The 26,726-nt window shown below is 42.3% G+C and overlaps 1 protein-coding gene across 4 annotated transcripts in view; it reads left to right on the top strand.

The window, feature by feature from the left end:
- OSBPL3 (oxysterol binding protein like 3) overlaps window positions 1-26,726 on the top strand; it is a 203,989-nt gene that overhangs the window by 91,184 nt on the left and 86,079 nt on the right. For 3 of the 4 annotated variants that reach the window (XM_081244980.1, XM_081244977.1, XM_081244978.1), the window contains one exon: window positions 23,198-23,435. In XM_081244980.1, the coding sequence (XP_081101106.1) occupies window positions 23,340-23,435 (96 nt within the window). In that variant the 5' untranslated portion in view covers window positions 23,198-23,339. Of the gene's footprint in view, window positions 1-10,560; window positions 10,673-23,197; window positions 23,436-26,726 lie in introns of all 4 variants that reach the window. The other variant, XM_081244979.1, reaches the window with a different exon arrangement.

Genomic DNA, 26,726 nt, shown 5'->3' with positions numbered 1-26,726 from the left:
CACAGAAACGAAGACCCAACGCAGCCAAAAATAAATAAATAAATTTAAAAAAAAAAAAAAAGAATGAGGGTGAAAAAAATAGTAATAAATAGTAAAACCTTTAAAAAAAAAAAAAAAAAAAAAAAAAAGTGGGGCATAGATCTGATCATCCAGTTTGTCTCACCAAGAAGGTTAGGATGGTTCTCATGACGAAAATATGATTCTAGAAGGGAATATTTTGCTTTAAAGAAGCAGGCCTATGGAAATCCAGGCCTAAAGGTAAATTTCTAGGTAAGGGGCGTGGGGAGAGAGAAACCACAGAAAGTATGTTGTAGTAGGGTCAGTATTATGGATTGCCAGACTGGTTACAGATGATGCTTTCTCCCCATCCCTCTGGAAGGGATGCCAAATGTGCTGATAAAACCCACTGGCAGTTTTATTCTGCTAATTTCTTATAAACTCTTGATTTGTTTTGCTGATTATTTCATTTTTAAGAAGACTGAGAAAATAATGCAAGGAAGGGTATCTCTGGATTTCTTTCTGACCCAACAAAAAGCATTGTCCAGTGATATAAAGTGATGGGAACCAGGAGATGAAATCCCTAAAGAAGCATGCTTTGGGCATAGCTATGGACACTAGAAACATTTCAAACAGTTCAGAGAAAAGAAAGAAATGATCTCTCTTGTGGCCAAAGAAAATGGTAAGGAGACTTCAAAAGGAAGGGATACTTAAAATGTTCTAAAATACACATGTAATCCCAAATAATTCCAGTGAAGAGGGAAGGAGGATGGCTCCTTGGAAATAGATCAATGTGCTTACACAGAGGACTTTTCCCCTGTTAACTCAGATTAATGAAGATATTCAGTCCGGGTTAACAATCATTACTACTAATCTTTAAGTTGCTTTCCCACAGGAAGGTAAAGATGAGTAAAATGCAGTCACTGAGCATGATGTAGACCTAACATCTAGTGGTAAGGTTACAAAGAGTAACCTCAAAATGTGGGCAACTTCTGACATACTTTGAGGCACAAAAGGAAAGCAGGGGTTCAAAAGAGAAACAAAACCAGGGGTCAGGGTGGTTTCAGAAAAGGTTTCATGGAGCAGATGATGCTTGCAATGCTCTTTGGAGGGTGGAGGGAATTTCCACAGATGGAGGAGAGGCACCGTGTTAGAGGGTGCTTTGCAGAGAAGAACTAACAAGGACCAAGGCAGAGCAACGTGACTGCAGGAGAGTGTACAATGTAAGGTATGTATATGTGAGTTTTTAGAGTTGAGGTTTGAGTAGTAACAACTGAAATATAATTGACTGATGTCTGCCAAGTACCGTGCTGAGTATGTGACCTGTATTATTTCAGTCAATCTTTACAAAAACTGAGTACTATCAATTGACCCTCTTTTCAGATGAGGAAACAACTCAGAAGTTTAGTAACACACAGTAAGTGGTAGATAGAACCAGAGTCTGAAGCCATTTAAATTTAACTGCGTTGTGAAGGGCTTAGGACTTTTTTTTTTTTTTTTTTTTTTTTTTTTAGGTTCTGCTTTATAACAAAGTGAAAGGGCTTCGGATTTTTTTTTTTTTTTTTTTTTCTTTTTGCGGTATGCGGGCCTCTCACTCTTGTGGCCTCTCCCGTTGCGGAGCACAGGCTCCGGATGCGCAGGCCCAGCGGCCATGGCTCACGGGCCCAGCCGCTCCGCGGCATATGGGATCCTCCCAGACCGGGGCACGAACCCGTATCCCCTGCATCGGCAGGCGGACTCTCAACCACTGCGCCACCAGGGAGGCCCCAGGGCTTCGGATTTTTAACGAAGTTCAGTGACCAGTGGGAATTTGGAGTAGAGGAGAGACACTGGAATCTTTTTGGAAAGATGAACTGGGCCAGGAAATGTAGATTGAAGTGATGGGAAAGAAAAGGTGGAGACCCCCTAATGGGGATCTAAAATGGATTGCTGGTTGTAGGTGTGGAAGAACAGAAAACAAGTTTTGGGGTGAGGAGATGAGTGTCAAGACAGAGGTAGGATCTGCTGTATTGGGGGATCTGGGAGAGAAAGTTGGGGTGGACCTGGAGAGGGGTGGTTGTCTTAATCAGAGTCAGGGCAGTCAGCACAGGTTATCAGCATGAGGGAGCGATAGGTTTGCTCTTGAAGTAAGCAGTAGGCTTCCTGTTCTAGTGATAAATCTAGGGGCCACCCACCAGGCTGTGGGCTGGAGGAGGGTGAGGACAGCAGAATGAGTCGAAAGCTATCTTACTAGGAGGTATGGGTGTGGGTACGATGATCAGGAGCTAAGGCTCATAGAGAGAAATGGATGGAGGGAAAAACACCGGTAAACACCTATGTATTAACTGGGAGGGAGAAAGAGGAGCCAGTAAGCCACACTTTAAAGTTAGGAAGAACTTTAGTTAAGAGTATTAAGTGTTACACAAACATGATAGAAGAAAGTCTGCAGAACTAACGTCAGGAATGAGCTGAGGCTTGCAGAAGGTGGTGAAAAACTATAAAACAGCTTTGCAAACGTGTGTCCAGAACTACATGAATAAGTAAAAGATAATCTTCTGGGTGTGGAAATTTTCTCTGCTCAAAACATCAGGAGTCAAAAGAATTGTTCCAATTCTACTTGTTTTCCATCTTTTTTTTTTTTTTTTTTTTTTCCCTAGAGGAGAAGTACTAACTGAAAAGAACTGAATACATACAGAGGAGAGGGAATTGGAACCTTAGACAGGTGAAGGGGTGGAAACCATGTACCTATCTCTGCTAAACAGGTTCTGGGTGCCAGTTCAGCCCAGAACACACCAGGGGACTGAATTACTTCAGTCTGCACAGGACCTCTGAGAGTAAACTGCCGGATGAAAGAGATCACAAGCCTAAGGACAGGCAGGTGCTGTCAAGATATTATTAGAAAGAGAAAGGAAATTTCAGAAAACTCTAGACCAGTGATTCTCAACCCTGGGAGTACATTGCAATCTATTGGGGAGCACTTAAAAATACTGCGGGCACACCCCACCCCCAAAGTTCGTGATAACAGTGGCATAAGGACTTTATGCCACCCCTTAGGACATTCTGACAAGCATCCAAGGGTAAAAAAATCCCACTCCATATAGGTGAGTTCTGTCCATCCACTGCAAAATTCTTGAATGTACTGTTACTAAAGAGGTGAACAGCTCACATTAGAAAAGGAACCAGTCTGGGTTCACTTAAGACAAAACATGCTGAATTTCTCTAGTTTCCCCTTGTGTTTAGGTTACTAGATCATAAAAATACCACAGACACAGTAGATCTTATTTCTACTAGTTGACGCCTGAGGATTGGGGGGGAATCATCCCCAGCTTGGGAACTTGTCTCAGGAGGGCTGGCGGGGGGTGGGAAGAATAGGTGAGATCTTCAACATTGGGAAGCACCAATGGGATACAGAATGTTTAGTGAGAATATGGTAGCTGGTGAGGAGGACACAGCCTGATGAAGTCGAGCCAGCAGCAAAAGCCACTGTCTTGAGGGACATCTGTGCTATGGGATGTGGGTGTAAGTGCTCAAAGCGGAGCCCATGTGACCAAGAGTAGGGGCTCAGCTTTGGAGCCAAGCCCTGGGCATCAAGGCAGCCAGCCAGTATTGCAAGATGAGAGTGTTTATGCATAGCAAGCTCTTCCCATTTTTTAAGGATGTCAGACTTCTGAAAAGTCTGTTTGAAGTATGTGATAAGGAATCTGTCTTGTGATATCCTTGTGAACAAGGTGGAAAATTAAGGTCTAAGTCAATGGCTTCTCTTCTGGTGAAGAGTAGGATTTGTTTAGGTGTGGAACATGGAATTTTCATAATAATCATTTGGAAATCACCTGTATCTCCTTCTCCACATCTGCCTGCAAGAGCTGCCTCCTAGAAATCCTGCCAGCTCTGAATGTCCATCCGTAAACTTCTGAAAGGCTACTAGTAAGCTCCTTGGGGGTCTCTCCCAATCTTCCGTCTCCTTTCTTCACTGACATGCTGCTTTCTGATTCTGTGTGCTGGGGTTAGTATTTGTGTCTGTCCCTCCTTCCCTCTCGCTTGTTCTAAGGATGTTTGAGGCAGTTGGAGGCTAGGGCTCACCCAGGTAGATACAATGGAAGGCAGCCTACAGTAGGAAGCTAAGTAGAAAACTACCCGCTGTCAGAACATCTTGCCAACAGCCCAGGAGCAGCTTGTACAACTTTCTAGCTTCAAAAAAAAGATAATTTATTTAAACATCGTCTTATTTCACCAAGTCTTTGAAATGGTTTCCAAGAATACACACACTACACGAGAAATAGTGGGTAGTTGAGAGAATTGAAGTGCAGGGACAATAAAGGTAAGCCAGGCACACGGAAAGGCTCATCTTCTGCCACTGAGGTTTACCAGCAGTGCTGCCATGAATGTGACTCATCCATCCTAGTGCCCCAGACAAAACGGGATATGTTCTCATATACAAATTCTCAGTGTCTAAAAGCCAAGAACAAGCCAGTAACTTAGGAGAGGCACTCTGATACTGAGACCTGAATATTTGCTTATAAAGGTCCTGTAAAGCAACCTTTGTCTTGTATGAATTGATTGGTTTGGCCATTTGGAGGAGCAATTTGGAATATCTGGTGAAACTAAAACTAGTTCTACCTCATGATATGGCAGTTCCACTTATTTTAAAAAATCAGGCCATGGCGTCACAAGAAGCAGATCCTGCAGCACTGTTTTTAAGCACAAAGAATCAGAAATAACCTAAAGGAAGAATACGTTAAACAAGGCAGAGTCATACCATGGAACTATGTGGTGGGAATGAACTAGTGTATATGTGTGTATGTGTGTGTAATAATTTTGAGTGAAAATAAGCCAGTTGCAGAAAGAAATTTATGGTATACTATTTATTATGCAAAATTTTTTAAAAGTCAGAAAGATGATAGATATATTTATATAAATAAGGATGGAGACCTATTAATTTGGGGTGGTAGGAATATGGATATTCTTGTGGATATTTGTATTGGATATTTGTATATATCCTTTTTATTTTTCTGATTAAAAGGGAAAAGCAGCCACTGTGATGTTGGCAGGACAGTGACCTCAACAACCCCTTTGGGGCAATCCTTTAATTATCGCCATCTGTCAGATGAAACACTGAGGATTAGAGAAGCTGAAAACTTGCCTAAAGCCACCTAGTAAGGCTGGCTTTGAACCCAGGCCATTTGAACCCAGAGCTTATAGTCTTAATTATCACACTACTCTACAGAATTTCCCAATATCCTCAGGTGGGTTGGTGGGTTCGTTATTTACACACACACACACACACACACACACGCACACACGAAATCTCTTTCCCTGTAGGTCAAGGGCATTAAGTCCAGAGGACAGTGCGGGGAAAGCGGTTTTTCCTAGATCAGAACAGTGCAGTTCCACCAGCTCATCCATCTGATGATCTGACTTGGGCTAGGTGTATATATATCTTATATTTCTAGATCATTTGCTGGTGGCTCTCAACCCTGTTTCCACATCAGAATCACCTGTGGAGGTTTTAGGACTTTCAAATCCTGACCCCACCTCAGGTTCCAACGTGATAGATCTGGGCTTGGTCATCAGCATTTTAGAAAGTTCCCCACATAATTCTAATGTTCAGTCAGAGTTGAGATCCCTTGCTCTATAAAGTCCGGACGGTACAATGTTCAAGGTTATAATGTTTGGTAAGAGCCTGGAGGGTTGATGCTTTGTGTTGAGAATCAAGGATAGATCCGTATCCTTGTGAATGTCACGGACAGATCTGTGACTCTTGTGAATGTCTTGTGAAATCCAGGCTCCTGATCAGGAGGAGGGGATGCCTGGACCTCCACCTGTCCCACCACACCCATGTGGACCTTGGCAGGGTGGGATCTGTCCAACCAACTATCTTCTAGTTTTCTGGAAAGCTGTTAGAGAAAACTTGCTGTGATAATTAAGCATGGGAGTGGGGACTGGAAGCCCATGTGTCTGGCATTTGCCATCCGTGGCTTAAAGGAGAAGCTAAGAAGTGGGACAGAGTCTTCCTTAGAAAAGAGCTCAGGGTCTACTCCAATTCCCTGATGGAAGGTATACCAGATGCCTCAAGGTTCTATGCCCAGATAAAGTATTCACCTGTGGCAGTGGTCCTTAAACCTGTGCATCAGGTCACCTGAAGAACTTGTTAAAAATGGATTACTGGGCCCCACTCTCAGTTCCGGACTCCGCAGGTCTGTGGTGGGGTCTGAGAATTTGCATTTCTAACAAGCTTCCAGGTAATGTTGATGCTGCTGGTCTGAGGACCACTTTTTGAAAACCACAGGCCTAGGATAATAAAAGAAGGTTTTGGAGCTTCCAAAATCTGCCTTTTCAACAAGGATCCATGAGACTTTGAAGAAGGTGGATCTGGACACTTTGAGAAATTAGACATGACTGTATGGTTATGGGGATTTGCAGTGGGTTGGCAGATTTGGTCCCAGAAATGCTAAGTAATGAACAAATTATCATCGAGCTATGGAGAAAACCTCAGTGCCCTTGACACTCTTCTTAGTAAGTCTCCCTGTATGATTTACTTGGGTGAGGACAGAATTCGCATGCCTATGCAGTCTCTGAATGCCACAAACAAAGGAAAAGTCAGCCAAACACACAGAATGACAGTCACTCCCCAGAAATACCTTGACAGGCTGGAATCATGGGTCAAAACTAGTAGGAGGTAATTCAATAATAATAGAGGACCATGAAGTCCTGAATTTCAGCTGAAGGAAGTAAAGGAGTCCTGCTCAGAAGGAAGGAAACTCAGCTTCTCCACAATTCCTACCACATCACAGGCCTAGATGTACATCAGAGTCCTAGATGTACATCAGATTCCTAGATGTAAGGGCAGTGAGTGCTAGGAAGAGGTGTGTGTGTCCCCAAAGCTAGGACAAACTGAGGCAGTATTAACAGCTGCAGTGTGTATAAGGCAAGGAAGGGGATTGCTTCCTTCTTTCCTGCTATCCCCAGACCACACCTGGAGCTTGTCTTTAGATCTGGGCACTGTTTTCAGGGAAGTATAGACAAATTGAAGTGTAATCAGAGTTGGATGTCTGTGATTATGAGGATCAAATAAGAAATGGCTGATGAACAATGTGACTGTTTGGTCTGGAGAAGAAAAGATTTGCTGGGTAGGAAGTGGCAGTGATGGTAGTTCTGATGCAGGTTATGGTGGAAGAAGTGGTTCATCTTGTTCTCTGTAGTGATGGAGGGCAGATCTAGGACCCATGTGTCCTAGTGAGACAAAGTTCAACTCTAAGTGAAAAACCACCTTTAACAAAAAATGACATGGCTTGCCCTGTTTCTGTCATAGGAAATGGTCAAGCAGGGATGACCTAGCAATGTACCGAAGGGATTCTTGCTTTGGATGAGAAGTTGGGCTAGAATTCACTCTGAGGTTCTATGATTCTGTGCAATGACTGACTAGTATTTTTGGGCTTTTCATTCTGTTTACTCAGTGGTGGCAAATAAATGGTTTGAGCAAAATTTACAATCTGGTGTCACTGTCAAGTTTTTTGTCTCAGGGAAGCTGCCACACTTCAAATCTGTGTTCCCATACATTTCTGTTGCTGGATTGAACTCTGAGCAATAACTTGTTCCTCTCTGAAGAAATGGATTGCAAAGGGCATATAACACCCTTTGCATGGATCATGAGGGGGTAGAAATGGATATTCTGTTTCAGTGTGACAGAGGAAGCATTTGAATCTTTAGGCCTCTTGACCCCTATCTGCCCAGAGGGGAGAGAATACAACAACAAATCGTTTATGTTTGCCCTTAGGGGAGAGGGGGTGGGGAATCCTTTACCTCTGAACCTCCATACTCATCCCCCAGGAACAGTCAGATGTCAGAGCCCCTGGATCAGGCCAGCCGTCCAGATTGTTAATGCAGATTGGCCAGCATTTCACACAGAGGGCCAGGACCAGCTGTCCAAGGGCATCATGGTTAGAACTAGCTTCCAGAAACCCCTGATCATTTTGGAGCTTATAGCCAAATAACCGAAGCCCTACTTTTGATCATGTAACATTTTGGAAATCAAGGTGTTTCAGAGGGCATCATTTCCAAAAAGATGTATATCCAGGATTTGAATAATTTTCTTTTACCAAAGAAGACCAGAAGACCAGAAATGGTTATTCCATCATACATATTTTCGTGTTAATTCAGTACATAATTTAAAAAAAAATAAATTTATTTATTTTATTTTTGGCTGCCTTTGGTCTTGGTTGCTGTGCTTGGGCTTCCTCTAGTTGTGGTGAGTGGGGGCTACTCTTCATTGTGGTGCACAGTCTTCTCATCGCGGTGGCTTCTCTTGTTGCAGAGCATGGGCTCTAGGCACACAGGCTTCAGTAGTTGTGGCTCACGGGCTCTAGAGTGCAGGCTCAGTAGTTGTGGTGCATGGGCTTAGTTGCTCTGCAGCATGTGGGATCTTCCTGGACCAGGGCTCAAACCCTTGCCCCCTGCATTGGCAGGTGGATTCTTCACCACTGCGCCACCACGGAAGCCCCTCAGTACATAATTTACCTATATATTTGTTGACTGAATTAAAAACGCACAACGTGAAAGCTATGAGTTTCAATTTTATGTGGGGGTTTACTGAAGACTGTAGCCCGGGAGACAGCCTCTCAGATAGCTCTGAGGAACTGCTTTGAAGAGCTGGGGGACAGGTCAGTAGGTATGTGATTTTGGAGAAGGGGTACACGCAGTCAAGCACACACCTTGGTAGAAAGTTGCTGCCAGTCATGAGGAACATATGTCTTAGTTAATGGTTTTAGTACTTTTCTAATTATGGGAAGATGCAAGAAACTGAGTGCATAAAATATCTAACTATCTGAAGGCCTGTTCTGCCAGTTTTCCCAGAGCACAGAGTGACTCATTCCTAATTCTGTTCCGAATCCTTTCAGCGTGTGTTGAAGCTCAATGACTGCAGTGGCTAATCCTTGAACTGGGTGGCAAGGGACCTTCTTTAGTTGACATATCTTACTGGGAAATTTTAAACTAACGGGAACTGTATGCTCTCTGGTCTTCATGTGAGTTGTTTCCAAGGCTGGAAGCAAAACGTGTTTCTCAAGCAAAACATAACTGAGTGTGTGAGTGCAGACCCCCAGGCCTAACAGATCAATAAATAGCTATGTTATATGCTGCTGTTTCAAACCTACACGTCAATATTAAGTTGCATTTTTGGGCAGCCAATGGCAGTGAATTATACGGTTTTAATCTTTCTGCATTTATGTCTTGTCCCAAAGTAAGCATGCTGCTTTGACAGTTAAAAAATCTGTTCACACTTGTGTTATGGATTTGGGGAAATTTTAATATATTGAAAAACAAAAATGTTTCAAAATTCTGTAGATTGCTTATTTGTTTTTGGTTGCAAGAGGAGTACAGGATCTTATCTTTGGTGCGTATGCCACTTTCAGGAAGCTGGGAGAGGAGGAAATGGAAGTAAGATCTGTTGAGTGTCTACTCCCTTTAAGGCAGGACTTTTATCCTCATTTTCTCATTTAATCCTCACAATTCCCCATTTCCTACATTAAAAAAAAAACAAAAAAACCCCCATGAAGATTGGAGAGGTTAATATATTGGTCAAGGTGCACAGAGTTTGTAATTAAGGAGCGCCAGTTGGAACCTAAGTCTTGCTCCTTCCAAGGCATATAGGTCTTTAAAAAAATTTTTTTTGTCCATCCCTCCTCCACCACCTTGGCAACCATGTCTGTTCTCTACGTCTGTGAGTCTGTTTTTGTTGCATAGATAAGTTCTTTTGTGCCATATTTTAGATTCCATATAAAAGTGATATCATATGATGTTTGTCTTTCTCTTTCTGACTTACTTCACTTAGTATGACAATCTCTAGTTGCATCCATGTAGCTGCAAATGGCATTATTTCATTTTTTTGTTGGCTGAGTAATATTCCATTGTACATATGTACCACATCTTCTTTATCCATTCCTCTGTTGATGGACATTTAGGTTCTTTCCATGTCTTGGCTATTGTAAACAGTGCTGTTATAAACAGGGGTGCATGTATCTTTTTGAATTATAGTTTTGTCTGGATATATGCCCAGGAGTGGGATTGCTGGATCATATGGTAGTTCTATTTTTAGTTTTTTGAGAAACCTCCATACTGTTTTCCATAGTGGCTGCATCAGTTTATAGTACCACTAATGGTGTAGGAGGGTTCCCTTTGCTCCACACCCTCTCCAGCATTTGTTATTTGTAACTTTTTAATGATGGCCATTCTGACCAGTGTGAGGTGATACCTCATTGTAGTTTCGATTTGCATTTCTCTAATAATTAGCGATGTTGACCATCTTTTCATGAAGGCACATAGGTCTTGATGTGTAAGTCTTCTTTGTGTCTTTTCCCAACTGTGCATTCTTTTCTTAGTGAAAATTTCTAAAATAGGTCTTAAAATAGCCTTTGTTGCCAAATGTTTGGCAGTGCCTTGGTCTTTTATTCTTCCCCATTCTTGGTAGAAATAGGAGTTCTCTCTTCCCTAATTGAGCCTCAGGATGGCATATGTTTGCACATCTTATGCCCATTGGACTTGTAACTAGAGCCCCATTTTCACCTGAGCCTGACCCTCCTGTTTCTCCAGGTGGGTGACAGTGGTGAGAGAGGACCCAGCTCATCTCAGAGGCCCAAGAAGAGCATTTTTGAATTGACCTAAATGCATCAAGCTTCTTATCCCATTTGGATTTGGCTACCAGGTGGGTTGTTAAGTGAGAGCAGGTCCCAGAGTGAGTTCTGCTGTGTAACGAACACTTGTATTAGGCAGAAGGCACAAGAGCAGTCATACTTTCTGTTCCTGAAAGCTCAGGGAGGTCCCAGCTCTCTGTCCCTGGGGCACATTGACAAGTACTTGCAGGAGCAGAAGGACCACCTCCCCACCAGGCAGATCAATAGTCAGGGGGTGGAGGAACCTTCTGGGGAGCCTGCAACTGCTCTATTTCTTAATCCACATGGTGGTTATGTCAGTATTTGCAAATGAAAAATGTAAACTTTCATAGAGTTGTCTGTACACTTCAGATTTGTTCATTTGGGGGGAGCTTCAAGATGGCGGAAGAGTAAGACGTGGAGGTCACCTTCCTTTCCACAAATATATCAGAAATACAACTCTGTGTGGAACAACTCCTACAAAACACCTAATGAATGCTGGCAGAAGACCTCAGACCTCCCAAAAGGCAAGAAACTCCCCACGTACCTGGGTAGGGCAAAAGAAAAAGGAAAAACAGAGACAAAAGAATAGGGATGGGACCTGCACCAGTGGGAGGGAGCCGTGAAGGAGGAAAGGTTTCCACACACTAGAAGCCCCTTCGCGGGTGGAGACCGCGGATGGCGGAGGGGGAAAGCTTCGGAGCCGCGAAGGAGAGCACAGCAACAGGGGTGCGGAGGGCTAAGCGGAGAGATTCCTGCACAGAGGATTGGTGCTGACCGGCACTCACCAGCCCGAGAGGCTTGTTTGCTCACCCGCCGGGGCGGGCGGGGGCTGGGAGCTGAGGCTCGGGCTTCGGTCGGATCCCAGGGAGAGGACTGGGGATGGCGGCGTGAACACTGCCTGAAGGGGGCTAGTGCACCATGGCTAGCTGGGAGGGAATGCGGGAAAAAGTCTGGAGCTGCCGAAGAGGCAAGAGACTTTTTCTTGCCTCTTTGTTTCCTGGTGTGTGAGGAGAGGGGATTAACAGCACTGCCTAAACGAGTTCCAGAGACGGGCACGAACCGCGGCTATCAGCGCGGACACCAGAGACGGGCATGAGATGCTAAGGCTGCTGCTGCAGCCACGAAGAAGCCTGTGTGCGAGCACAGGTGACTCTCCACACCTCCCCTCCCGGGAGCCTGTGCAGCCCGCCACGGCCAGGGTCCCGCGAAACAGGGACAACTTCCCCGGGAGAACACACGGTGTGCCTCAGGTCGGTGCAACGTCCCGCCGGCCTCTGCTGCTGCAGGCTCACCCCGCATCCGTACCCCTCCCTCCCCACGGCCTGAATGAGCCAGAGCCCCCGAATCAGCTGCTCCTTTAACCCCGTCCTATCTGAGCGAAGAACAGACGCCCTCAGGCAACCTACATGCAGAGACAGGGCTGAATCCCAGGAACTGTGCGAACAAAGAAGAGAAAGGGAAATCTTTCCCAGCAGCCTCAGGAGTGGCAGATTAAATCTCCACAATCAATTTGATGTACTCTGCATCTGTGGAATACCTGAATAGAAAACGAATCATCCCAAATTGAGGAGGTGGACTTTAGGAGCAAAGATATATATATATATTTTTTTCCTTTTTCTCTTTTTGTGAGTGTGTATGTTTATGCTTCTGTGTGTGGTTTTGTCTGTATAGTGTTGTGTTTACCATTTGTCCTAGGGTCCTGTCTGTCTGTTTTTTTTTTTTCTTTCTTTTAGTATAGTTTTTAGCACTTGTTATCATAGGTGGATTTGTTTTTTGGTTTGGTTGCTCTCCTCTTTCTTTTTTTTATTTTTAAATTTTTTTAATAATTATTTTTTATATTAATAACTTTATTTTATTTTATCTTTTTCTTTCTTTCTTTCTTTTTTTTCTCCGTTTTATTCTGAGTTGTGTGGATGACAGGCTCTTGGTGCTCCAGCCAGCCATCAGGGCTGTGCCTCTGAGGTGGGAGAGCCAAGTTCAGGACATTGGTCCACCAGAGACCTCCCAGCTCCACGTACTATCAAACGGCGACAATCTCCCACAGATCTCCATCTCAATGCCAAGACTCAGCTCCACTCAACAACCAGCAAGCTACAGTGCTGGACACCCTATGGCAAACAACTAGCAAGAAAGGAACACAACCCTACCCATTAGCAGAGAGGCTGCCTAAAATCATAATAAGGTCACAGACACCCCAAAACACACCACCAGAAGTGGACCTGCCCACCAGAAAGACAAGATCCAGCCTCATCCACCAGAACACAGGCACTAGTCCCCTCCACCAGGCACCCTACACAACCCACTGAACCAACCTTAGCCACTGGGGGCAGACACCAAAAACAACGGGAGCTACGACCCTGCAGCCTGCGAAAAGGAGACCCCAAACACAGTAAGTTAAGCAAAATGAGAAGACAGAGAAATACACAGTAGATGAAGGAGCAAGATAAAAACCCACCAGACCTAACAAATGAAGAGGAAATAGGCAGTCTACCTGAAAAAGACTTCAGAATAATGATAGTAAAGATGATCCAAAATCTTGGAAATAGAATGGAGAAAATACAAGAAACGTTTAACAAGGACCTAGAAGAACTAAAGAGCAAACAAACAATGATGAACAACACAATAAATTTAAAAATTCTCTAGAAGGGATCAATAGCAGAATAACTGAGGCAGAAGAACGAGTATGTGACCTGGAAGATAAAATAGTGGAAATAACTACCACAGAGCACAATAAAGAAAAAATAATGTAAAGAATTGAGGACAATCTCAGACACCTCAGGGACAGCATTAAACACACCAACATTCGAATTATAGGGGTCCCAGAAGAAGAAGAGAAAAAAAAAGGAACTGAGAAAATATTTGAGGAGATTATAGTTGAAAACTTCCCTAATATGGGAAACGAAATAGTTATTCAAGTCCAGGAAGCACAGAGAGTGCCTTACAGGATAAATACAAGGAGAAACACGCCAAGGCACATATTAGTCAAACTATTAAAAATTAAATACAAAGAAAAAATATTAAAAGCAGCAAGGGAAAAGCAACAAATAACATACAATGGAATCCCCATAAGGTTAACAGCTGATCTTTCAGCAGAAACTTTACAAGCCAGAAGGGAGCGGCAGGACATATTTAAAGTGATGAAAGGGAAAAAACCTACAACCAAGATTACTCTACCCAGCAAGGAACTCATTCAGATTTGATGGAAAAATTAAAACCCTTACAGACAAGCAAAAGCTAAGAGAATTCAGCACCACAAAACCAGCTTTACAACAAATGCTAAAGGAACTTTTCTAGGCAAGAAACACAAGAGAAGGAAAAGACCTACAATAACAAACCCAAAACAATAAAGAAAATGCTAATAGGAACATACATATCGATAATCACGTTGAATGTAACTGGATTAAATGCTCCAACCAAAAGACATAGACTGGCTGAATAGATACAAAACCAAGACCTGTATATATGCCGTCTACGAGAGACCCACTTCAGCTCTAGGGACACATACAGACTGAAAGTGAGGGGATGGAAAAAGATATTCCATGCAAATGGAAATCAAAAGAAAGCTGGAGTAGCAATTCTCATATCAGACAAAATAGACTTTAAAACAAAGACTATTACAAGAGACAAAAAAGGACACTACCGAATGATCAAGTGATCAATCCAAGAAAAAGATATAACAATTGTAAATATTTATGCACCCAACATAGGAGCACCTCAATACATAAGGCAAATACTAACAGCCATAAAAGGGGAAATCGACAGTAACACAGTCACAGTAGGGGACTTTAACACCCCACTTTCACCAATGGACAGATCATCCAAAATGGAAATAAATAAGGAAACACAAGCTTTAAATGATACATTAAACAAGATGGACTTAATTGATATTTATAGGACAGTCCATCCAAAAACAACAGAATACACTTTCTTCTCAAGTGCTCATGGAACATTCTCCAGGACAGATCATATCTTGGGTCTCACATCAAGCCTTGGTAAATTTAAGAAAATTGAAATCCTATCAAGTATCTTTTCTGACTACAACGCTATGAGACTAGATATCAATTACAGGAAAAAAATCTGTAAAAAATAGAAACACATGGAGGCGAAACAACACACTACTTAATAACTAAGAGAGCACTGACAAAATCAAAGAGGAAATCAAAAAGTACCTAGAAACAAATGACAGTGAAAACATTATGGCCCAAAACCTATGGGATGCAGCAAAAGCAGTTCTAAGATGGAAGTTTATAGCAATACAATCCTACCTCAAGAAACAAGAAACATCTCAAATAAACAACCTAAACTTACACCTAAAGCAATTACAGAAAGAATAAAAAAACCCAAAGTTAGCAGAAGGAAAGAAATCATAAAGGGCAGATCAGAAATAAATGAAAAAGAAATGAAGGAAACAATAGCAAAGATCAATAAAAGTAAAAGCTTGTTCTTTGAGAAGATAAACAAAATTGATAAACCATTAGCCAAACTCATCAAAAAAGAAAGGGAGAAGGGCTTCCCTGGTGGCGCAGTGGTTGAGAGTCCACCTGCCGATACAGGGGACACGAGTTCGTGCCCTGGTCTGGGAGGATCCCACATGCCGCGGAGCGGCTGGGCCCGGGGGCCATGGCCGCTGGGCCTGCGCGTCCGGAGCCTGTGGTCCGCAATGGGAGAGGCCACCAACAGTGAGAGGCCCGTGTACTGCAAAAAAAAAAAAGAAAGGGAGAAGATTCAAATCAGTAGAATTACAAATGAAAAAGAAGAAGTAACAACTGACACTGCAGAAATACAAAGGATCATGAGAGATTACTACAAGCAACTGTATGCCAATAAAATGGACAAATTCTTAGAAACGCACAACCTTCCGAGACTGAACCAGGAAGAAATAGAAAATAGGAACAGACCAATGACAAGCACTGAAATTGAAACTGTGATTAAAAATCTTCCAACAAACAAAAGCCCAGGACCAGATGGCTTCACAGGAGAATTCTATCAAACATTTAGAGAAGAGCTAACACCTATCCTTCTCAAACTCTTCCAAAATATAGCAGAGGGAGGAACACTCCCCAACTCATTCTACGAGGCCACCATCACCCTGATACCGAAACCAGACAAAGATTTCACAAAGAAAGAAAACTACAGGCCAATATCACTGATGAACATAGATGCAAAAATCCTCAACAAAATACTAGCAAACGGAATCCAACAGCACATTAAAAGGATCATACACCATGATCAAGTGGGGTTTATCCCAGGAATGCAAGGATTCTTCAATATATGCAAATCAATCAATGTGATACACCATATTAACAAATTGAAGGAGAAAAACCATATGATCATCTCAATAGATGCAGAGAAAGCTTTCGACAAAATTCAACACCCATTTATGATAAAAACTCTCCAGAATGTAGGCATAAAGGGAACTTTTCTCAACATAATAAAGGCCATATATGACAAACCCACAGCCAACATCGTCCTCAGTGGTGAAAAACTGAAACCATTTCCACTAAGATCAGAAACAAGACAAGGTTGCGCACTATCACCAGTATTATTCAACATAGTTTTGGAAGTTTTAGCCACAGCAGTCAGAGAAGAAAAGGAAATAAAAGGAATCCAAAGTGGAAAAGAAGTAAAGCTGTCACTGTTTGCAGATGACATGATACTAAACGTAGGGAATCCTAAAGATACTACCAGAAAGCTACTAGAGCTAATCAATGAATTTTGGTAAAGTAGCAGAATATAAAATTAATGCACAGAAATCTCTTGCATTCCTATACAGTAATGATGAGAAATCTGAAAGTGAAATTAAGAAAACACTCCCATTTACCATTGCAACAAAAAGAATAAAATACCTAGGAATAAACCTACTTAAGAAGAGAAAAGACCTGTATGCAGAAAATTATAAGACACTGATGAAAGAAATTAAAGATGATACAAATAGATGGAGAGATATACCATGTTCTTGGATTGGAAGAATCAACATTGCGAAAATGACTGTACTACCCAAAGTGACCTACAGATTCAGTGCAATCCTGTTCAAACTACCACTGGAATTTTTCATAGAAGTAGAACAAAAAAATTTCACAATTTGTATGGAAACACAAAAGACCCCGAATAGCCAAAGCAATCTTGAGAAAGAAAAACAGAGCTGGAGGAATCAGGCTCCCTGACTTCAGACTATACTACAAAGCTATAGTAATGAAGATAGTATAGTACTGGCACAAAAACAGAAATATAGATCAATGGAACAGGATAGAAAGCCCAGAGATAAACCCACAAACATATGGTCACCTTATCTATGATAAAGGAGGCAAGAATATACAATGGAGAAAAGACAGCCTCTTCAATAAGTGGTGCTTGGAAAACTGGACAGCTACCTATAAAAGAATGAAATTAGAACACTTCCTAACACCAAACACAAAAATAAACTCCAAATGGATTAAAGACCTAAATGTAAGGCCAGACACTATCAAACTCTTAGAGGAAAACATAGGCAGAACACTCTATGACATAAATCACAGCAAGATCCTTTTTGACCCACCTCCTAGAGAAATGGAAATAAAAACAAAAATAAACATATGGGACCTAATGAAACTTCAAAGCTTTTGCACAGCAAAGGAAACCATAAACAAGACGAAAAGGCAACCCTCAGAATGGGAGAAAATATTTGTGAATGAAGCAACTGACAAGCATTAATCTCCAAAATTTACAAGCAGCTCATATGGTTCAATATCAAAAAAAAACCACAACCCAATCCAAAAATGGGCAGAAGACCTAAATAGACATTTCTCCAAAGAAGGTATACAGAGTGCCAACAAACACATGAAAGAATGCTCAACATCATTAATCATTAGAGAAATGCAAATCAAAACTACAATGAGATATCACCTCACACCAGTCAGAATGGCCATCATCAAAAATCTACAAATAATAAATGCTGGAGAGGGTGTGGAGAAAAGGGAACCCTCTTGCACTGTTGGTGGGAATGTAAATTGATACAGCCACTATGGAGAATAGTATGGAGGTTCCTTAAAAAACTGAAAATAGAACTACCATGCAACCCAGCAATCCCACTACTGGGAATATATCCTGAGAAAACCATAAGTCAAAGAGAGTCATGCACCACAGTGTTCATTGAAGCTCTATTTACAATAGCCAGGACATGGAAGCAACCTATGTGTCCACTGACAGATGAATGGATAAAGAAGATGTGGCACGTATATACAATGGAATATTACTCAGCCATATAAAGAAATGAAATTGAGTTATTTGTATGAGGTGGATGGACCTAGAGTCAGTCATACAGAGTGAAGTAAGTCAGAAAGAGAAAAACAAATACCGTATGCTAACACGTACATATGGAACCTAAAAAAAAAAAAAAAGAAAAAAGTCATGAAGAACCTAGGGCCAAGATGGGAATAAAGACGCAGCCCTACTAGAGAATGGACCTGAGGATGTGGGGAGGGGGAAGGGTCAGCTGGGACAAAGTTAGAGAGTGGCATGGACATATATACACTACCAAATGTAAAATAAATAGCTAGTGGCAAGCAGCAGCATAGCACAGGGAGATCAGCTCGGTGCTTTGTGACCAACTAGAGCGGCGGGATAGGGAGGGTGGGAGGGAGGGAGATGCAAGAGGGAAGAGAGATGGGGACATATGTATATGTATAACGGATTCACTTTGTTATAAAGCAGAAACTAACACACCATTGTAAAGCAATTATACTCCAATAAAGATGTTACCAAAAAAAAAAAAGAGTTGTTCACTTTACTGTATGTAAGTTATGCCTCAGTGAAAAATAAGGGAGGAAATAAATTATTGTCCTTAGGTTGTTCACAGTCTGTGAGCAGGGAAACTATTGTATTTTGTTCAAAGCAGTAATCCTCTCGAGTTAGAGGTTGTCCGTGGAAGGATCACTGGGAGGGGTGAAAGCACCAAGGGTCTTTCATGTATACCTGCTTCATCATCTACTACACCCCTGGATCCATGACCTGGTCCCTGGCCAGTGTCTGTCTCCCTGCAGGGCTTTCTCTTTGCCATTTTACTTAGTCAGCTAATTGGAGTAGACGACACCAGACTTCCATGTGACGCCCCTTTGTCAAGGTCTTCCCTGTGGTGACGCCCCCAGGCCAGCCTGCAGGGCCCCCTAGGTTGGACACAATAGATGCCTCATTCCACGTGACTGCCTTGCCTCTCCAGTACCTTAGTCTTGGGCTACTGCTGCCTTCATTCTTTATTCTGCCCTGTTTTAAGCATATCTTTTCCCTAGAATTTGACTTCTTTTGCCCTTTAAGCTGCCCCTGGTAATTTTGACTGAATTTCTGATAAAGCTAGGCAGGAAGGTTCTGGGGGATAAAACAGATATATTTCCCTAGGCATAATCTTTTTTTTTTTTTTTTTTTCGTGGTACGCGGCCCACTCACTGTTGTGGCCTCTCCCGTTGCAGAGCACAGGCTCCAGACGCGCAGGCTCAGCGGCCATGGCTCACGGGCCCAGCTGCTCTGCGGAATGTGGGATCTTCCCGGACCGGGGCGCGAACCCATGTCCCCTGCATCGGCAGGCGGACTCTCAACCACTGCGCCACCAGGGAAGTCCCCTAGGCATAATCTTAAACTCACCTGGGGATGGATGTGGGAAGGGCTGTAGATTCTCACCCTTTCTTCTCCCAGAAGAAGAAGAAGAGACAGGGGTGAGGGTCACAGCAGGTGGTACCTTCAGAGGCCTTAACTCAAAGTACCAATTTAAATGAGTATGGGATTTAGCCTATTCACAGCCCTGGCCTTTGTGTCCGTTGCCTGTGATGTGAAATTTGGCAGGGTTAAAAGATGACGATCATTCTTTTAATCAACTGCCTCTAGGAGAGGATTATGGTGTTTCTGTTCTGACACAGTTTCAGAATTCCCGTGACTCTTACTTTATGGCCCAAATGCTCTTTTTTGTCCCTTCTGCACATGTCACACACCACCTCTCAACCCATGCTCTCATTGTCAGAATCTCAGCCTTGAAACAAAACAAAACAAAAACCTTCCACACACAAGCAGAGTCCCTTTGTTGGTATTCCTCATCCACTGTGGAACCGATTGTCATAGCAATGGCTGTCCCCACAGACATTTCATCATTTGGGGTTTCCATCAGGTGTTTCCTTTTTTCTCTTTCTTAAACAGCAACCGCCAACACTGCTATTAAACAAACTATGAATATAGCTTAACAGCCTCTCTTGGCAGTTTTTAACTAGACTGCATTTGCTTCTAATTTCAGGTACAGTTAGTCATGCCTCATAAGTAAAGCTAACTTTAGGAAGATGCTGGTGTTGGTTTGCTTTTAGTCTTATTTATTGTTGGATTCAGTACATAATGAATACAGAGTTTTGTGTGTGTGTGTGTGGTGGAGGGGGGGTGGTTCTATGAAAGCAACGTGGGAATTGAGTTCTATGCCTACAGGTACCTTAATTTTATTTTCTGAAATTTTGTTATTTCTCCGCATTGTCTTGGTTTTAGTTTATGGCCTTAGCATGCTCATTATTTAAGAAGTGTTAGTGAAAGGCATAGGAGACTTAAGTACTTAATAATTAACCAAAAGTTTGATATAATATTTAACTAGCTGGTTCCTGGACAGCTGTATAACATCCTTCTTTTAAAATTAGACTATGTGAACACTAAGAACCAAATGAATTAGATATAAAAGTTTTTATTTTATTGTTGTTAACATGCTTGGGAAAGTTGTAGAATTTACTTAGTGTGTCAAATAAAAGTCTGAAGGCAAAACCTAAACATGTTAGTCACCCTTAACTCGGGGCTGTGGGTAAAGGCAGTGGTTCACCCCTAAAGAGCTACAGGGGTGGCAGCCCAGCCGACTACTTGTAAATGTAACCAGATGAGGCAGGTACCAAGTTTGGCTGCTCGCTGCTCGAAAGGCCAGAACTCAAGAGATAAGTGTTGGTGGAAAAGGAAAATTTGCTTTATTCAGGAGGCTGGCAGTCTGGGAAGGTGGTGGACTAATGTCTTAAGACCATCTCCAAGTTGCCAGTTAGGAGACAAAGGTCTTAAAGACAGTGTGAGTGACGGGGCTGCAGGGTACATGACCAGCTCGTGCAAAATCCTCGGATTGGTTGGCATCAAGGTGAAGTTTTGAGCATCATCCATCTTCCAGTTTCAACTGGCCTGGGGTCTCCGTGCTTGGGGTCAGCAGTTTTCATTTGGTGAGGGTCTGCTTCCTGTAGAAACAACTCAGCAATGTGTGTCAGGCCTTTATATCTTTCAAGGAACTGGGAGTGCAGTGACTGCTGATTTATGGTCTAAATTGTTACCAGTTTCCTGGCACAGCAGCTATTCTTTGTTTCTACATCTTCACATTTCCTAATCACTAACTCTTGAGCCAGCCTTTTGAGACTCAGGGGAGACCTGGGAGACCAAGCTTTTCAGTATAAACAAGAGGCAGGCAGAGGACATGGGGAGTGGGGCCTGTCCTGAGAAGGCTCCATAGGCTCTTGCTTTGTTACTTTGATGCTCCTCACTGCCGAGGAGGCACAGCTGCAAAACAAGAAAGGGAATAAAGTTTTGGATAGAGAGGTTAATCATAAAGTCAGCAGAGAGACTCAGTTTCATAAAGGGGTCTCTGCCAATGCCCTGGTCAATCCCCTTCTCCACCAGAGATCCTTGCCATCTTGGAGATCTGTACTGTGCTGTAGAGAGAATGCAGCATTGCCTCTTCAAAGCTGGCTTATGATGTGCTCCCTCCTGAGTCTTCCTAGTTCACTTCCTGAGTTCTCTTAGGTCCTAAAGATGGGGCAGTAGCTGTTATCACCAGACCTGGCCATCAAAGCGTGCTAATTTCCAGCACCAAGCTTAAAGGCCTGGGACCTAGCCTGGATTCAGTCTCTTGCCAGCTGCATGACTGGGCAACTGACTTAACTTCTCAGAAACTTGGCTTTTTCCTCTGTGAAATGCAGATAATACCCATCCCATCAGACTTTGACTAAATGAGACACTGTGTGTGGGAAACCCATATTATAGTGCTTGGCAGTAAGTAGTATGGACTCAACAAATGATCATTGATTTCATTAGTAATATGTTAATAGATGGCATGGAAAATTCTGCTTTCCCCCATAGTTTTTGTCACATAATGTTATAGTTTTTTTTTTATAAGATGTCTCCAGAAACCTTTGGTAGAACAAATTACACACCTCTATCCCCCAAAAAACCAGAAAGGGATTTTTTTTTAATTGTAGTAAAATGCATAACATAAAATTAACTTTTTAACCACTTTCAAGTGTACAATTCAGTGACATTTAGTGCTTTCACAGTGCTGTACAACCATCACCATTATCTAGTTCCAGTACATTTTAATCACCATTAAAGGAAACCCCATGGCTAGACTCCATTCCTCAAATCCCCCAGCCCCTGGCAACCACTAATTGGCCTTCTGTCTCTATGGATTTGCCCACTCTGGATATTTCATATAAATAGAAACATACACTATGTGTTTTTTTTTGTGTCTGGCTTCTTTCATTTAGCGTAATGTTTTCAAGGTTCATTTATGTTATAGCATGTATAACAGAATGAATAATAATCCACTGTGTAAATATGCTGTTTTAGTCTGTTTGGGCTGCTATAACAAAATATCACAGTCTGGGTGGCTTATAAGCAACAGAAATTTATTCCTCACAGTGCTGGAGGCTAGAAGTCCAAGATGAGTATGCCAGCATGGTCAGAGGGCCCTCTTCGGGTGGCAGGCTTATCACAGTACCCTCCCATGGTGGGAGGGGCCAGGAAGCTCTGGGGTCTCTTTCATAAGGGCAGTAATGCCATTCATGAGGGCTCTGCCCTCAGGCCCTAACACCTCCCAAAGGCCCCACCTCCTAATACTACCTCATTGGGCATTAGGATTTCAACATATGAATCTGGGTGGAGGTGGCAGTTAGGGGGGAGGTGTAAGCATCCAGACCATAGCATATACCATATGTAGTTTATCCATGCATCAGTGGATGGACATTTGGGTTGTTTCTACCTTTGACTATTGTGAATAAATAGCATTGTGGTGAACATACTTGTACAAGTTTTTGTTAGAATACTTGTTTTCAGTTCTTTCGGGTATATACCTAGGAGCGGAGCTGCTGAATCATATGATAATTCTATGTTTAACTTTTTAAAAACTGCCAAACTGTTTTCAACTACGGCTACACTATTTTGCATTCCTAGCAGCAATGCCTAAAGGTTGCAGTTTCTTCCAACACTTGTTATTTTTCAGTTTTTTGATTGTATCTATCAGGGTTGGTATGAAGTGGTATCTTGTGGTTTGGGATGGTTTTTATAGTACAGATTTTGTATGTGTCTGGACTCAAATTTTCTTACTCACGTTCTTAAGCCTATTATATTGCAAAGTTACACGAAAAACTGCCTATACATAATTTCCAATAAGAGATAGGTATAATGTGTCTTTTCCTTCACAGCCCCTGATGTGAGTAACCATTGTGGCTCTGTAATCTGTAGTGTAGATAAACCACTTGTGGGCAATCAGTGTTAATTATAGATGATATCTGATGCCTTGTACCTTCTCTCTAATTCTTTTCTTTTTGTTTTAGGGATTTCCTCTGGGTCATCCAAAATGCTTTTAAAACATACTGGATAAAAGCTGAGCCACCTGCTTGTGTCGGACTGCCATACTCTGTGCTCCACTGTCTTCTATGGCATTTTGACTACATCAGGGTCAAGGACCTGCTGTTCATGATGAGTGATGAGAAGAGCCTTGGGGTGTCCCCAAAATTGGTCTCACCTTCAAGGAGCACAAGTAGTTGCTCTTCCAAGCAGGGAAGTCGACAGGTAAAGTTTAATGCAAATTTTAAGATGCAAATTTAAATCAAGAAGTTTGCAGATTAAAATCTGTACATTTACTTGGGAACTCCTACTTCTCAGTTTAAGAGCATTTGCTTTTAGTCATATCTTAATTATCTAAGAAGAGTAAATTTTAGATAATTTTAATAATGCAGCTCAAGAGCCTACTGGATGGGAAGAAATATATTTGTCTCTTTGGATTATTTTACTCAATCGTTGCAACTGTCCTTCAACACAGGTATCGATATTCCTGTTTTCTCCGTGAGGAAGTTGAGTCAGACCAACTGAGTTATCTGCCCAAGGACACATGGCTGGTCAATTAAGTGGCAGAAACAAGAAAACAAAGCTCATTCTGTTTGACTCCAGAGCCCACACTTTCCTTTATACCCTACTAACCAAAACAAAAAAGCTAACAATCACTTTTCCAGTAATTATAATATCCTCCCGCCCTCTTCTTCCTTCACTTTACCAAACCTTTTATGACAGCTTCCAACCACAGAATGCCCTGTTATAACTTTGGGTCTCACATGCTTTACTTCTCTAATGGGCAAGGGAAGCAAGTCAACAGAGAAGTGGTCAAAAGGAGTCAAGTAGGAAGAAGAAAGAAGTGAAACAAAGGACTGAATAATTAACTCCTAAATAACTCTCAGCTAATTATACGTTGCTCCTTGATTTCCTTTCTAAAAAAATCTCTGTTAGCAGAATTTGCTGGGTTTAGATCCATGGCAGTAAATGCACGTTACTTATTATAATTCTTTCATCTTCAGTTAAGTCAAAAGAGAGTGGGCTGCCCAAAAGCTGTGGGTTTACAACCGAAGTGGTCTCGGAGCCTTTTCAGTGTCTGCTGGCTGTGTTGCCATTGCCTTTCCTCCATGGGACGCACTGGCCTAAATTGGCTCTGAGTCCTTGGTTCCAGATTGGAGGCAACAGTCAAGCAGCCTCCCACCTCAGGCAAGTCCACACATTTATGACGCATCACCACGGGTCTTCCGCTTCCAACGTTGCCTGGGACAGGGAGCTTGCCACCTCTCAATACTGCTTCATGGCATTAGAATCTATAATTTTAGACAAATTAGATTTTGCCATAGGGGCGTTTGGGGAGCTCTCCAAGATCTCCCCTGAGGGGTTGGGAAGAACCATGTTTTCATCACTGCTACCACTTCCTTCTGGGATTAAAACAAAATGACTAAGGTTACTCCTTGGCTAACATATCATGGCTCCGTGGGACTTCTAGTTTCATGAGGGTAGTTAATCTCACCCACTTTGTCAGCTTTCCACGGGGCTGTTTCTCTCCCTAAGCCAAAAATCTGGTTGGGATTAGAGCCGAGTATGTGATCTTCCCCCAGCCCTTTGCACTTAGTAGCATCTATTGCCATGTCCTCCTTGGATAAAGGGAGAACACATGATTCATTCAAACAGCCAGTGCTTATAACACCATAGCAACTGGAGCAGTGCAATGAATGAAATTCTAGGACTGAATACCGTACAAACTTTTTTTTTTTGATGTATTATTTGAAATTGATTGATTTGGTTTTCACAGAGCTTTTATTTTTGAGGTTACATCATAAAGAGTAAGAGGAATGTGCTTGAGGCCTCACCTTTTTTCTGACTTAGAATGGGTTGGTCATTCAGCCGTTCATTCGTCAATTGGTCATCTTTTATATTTAGGATCTCTCACTTTAATTTGCATGTAATGTTGCTTTATACACATAAACACTTATTTTCCCTCTGTGCCAGAGAAGATGGAGAATTTAATAAGTTCATTCCAGCTTTAGCCTGAGTCTAGTTATAAGGCCAAGTCTAATTTTCAGGAACCATTTTCTTACTCAATCCACTTTCCCATCCTTCTATCAAAGAAAAGTGTTCGGTCGCAGGACTGGCTCAGCTTTTCTCTCTGTGTTGTCCACCTTGGCAATCCATGTCCATCCCACGTCACACACTGTCCCAAGACTGTCTTTTAGTTTCTGAACGTGCCACAGAGGTACAGGGACCTTGGAAGTTCTTACTTCATGGCTCTTAGGGGACACAGCCATATCCAGGGGTCTCTTGGATGCTAAATGTAGCGACCATGCTGTGTTTCCAGTCACTTTGCTGGAAAGTACAAGTTCACCATTTAAAACTTCAAGATTTATATAATTTATTTAATTTGAGGAACGTTCAAATATAACCAATGAAGATAATCTGTGCAAAAACCTACTTGTTTTTAAAGCTCCAGATTAAAGTCATTTTTAGGTTGTTCTATGCATTCCGTCTGGAGGAGATAAGTCTGATGTTAAGTTTATTGGCCATCTTCCTTAATGCTAGTTTTTCTCACACACTTTGGAATTATAGTTTAGGGGGCCATCTTGAGCTTGCTTTCCCTGTGTCCTTTCTCTGCACTCACCTATGATTTTCTATTACCTACTTCCTACCTCTGATGACCCCAGCCCAGAGCCAAGTCTGATATTTGCAGCTGGAGCCTCTGTTCCACATCAACCAGGAGTATGTAAGAGCCACCACCAGGCCAGTGTGCAGCATGGCCAGGTCCTGGTTGTGAGACTGTCTGCATCAACCCGGATAGGCAGATTTTTAAAGCCTCCTTTCATCATGGTGTGGGGCTTCCCCCTCCACATTCTCTGATTTCCAACAATAAGCTAGCTCAGGTCCCAGCCTTTTCCTGGGGATATTTGTAGCTTCATTAGCCCACTGAAGTAGGACTCCTGGACGCCTCTGTCTGCAGTATCCTTTGCATTTCTATTTTGTGTCTTATCCATGAGATACTGAATCTTGTTTTGTTTTTTTTTCCAAATCACACAGACATATCAAAAAAAAACCCCTACATGTGTATATTTTTATATATTTTTGCTGTTTGGAGCTCGTGAGGTGACAGGGAAGGGGCACTAAATGCATAAGCTTACGGTACAACCTTGGCTGAAAGACTTGGTCTTCTGGAGTCCTTTTTGTTTAAATTCTCATCCACCATTGCCAGGTGACATTGGTTCTCTGGACTCCAGCCACACTGGCTTTCTTTCACTTCCTCCCACTGAATTTGCCCTTGTCCTTGTTTCTTGAACTGAACTTGAACTTGTTTTTCCTGTCCCAGAGCCTCCTCATGTAAATCTCTAGAAGCCCTCATTTATGTGTGGATACTCCCCTTTCCAAATATCTGTGTTAGAAGAGCTTGCTTCCTTAATGGACAAAATGATGAGACCTGGGTGTTAAGTGTGATCTGTGTTTTTCATTTCTACAAATTGAACCGAAGACAAAGTTTACAACTTACAGCCTTGAAAACCCAAGGAG

Source organism: Mesoplodon bidens (genome assembly GCF_964165515.1).
Source record: "Mesoplodon bidens genome assembly, chromosome: 9".
NCBI lineage: Eukaryota > Metazoa > Chordata > Mammalia > Artiodactyla > Ziphiidae > Mesoplodon > Mesoplodon bidens.
This window is presented reverse-complemented; position numbering and strand designations above follow the sequence as displayed.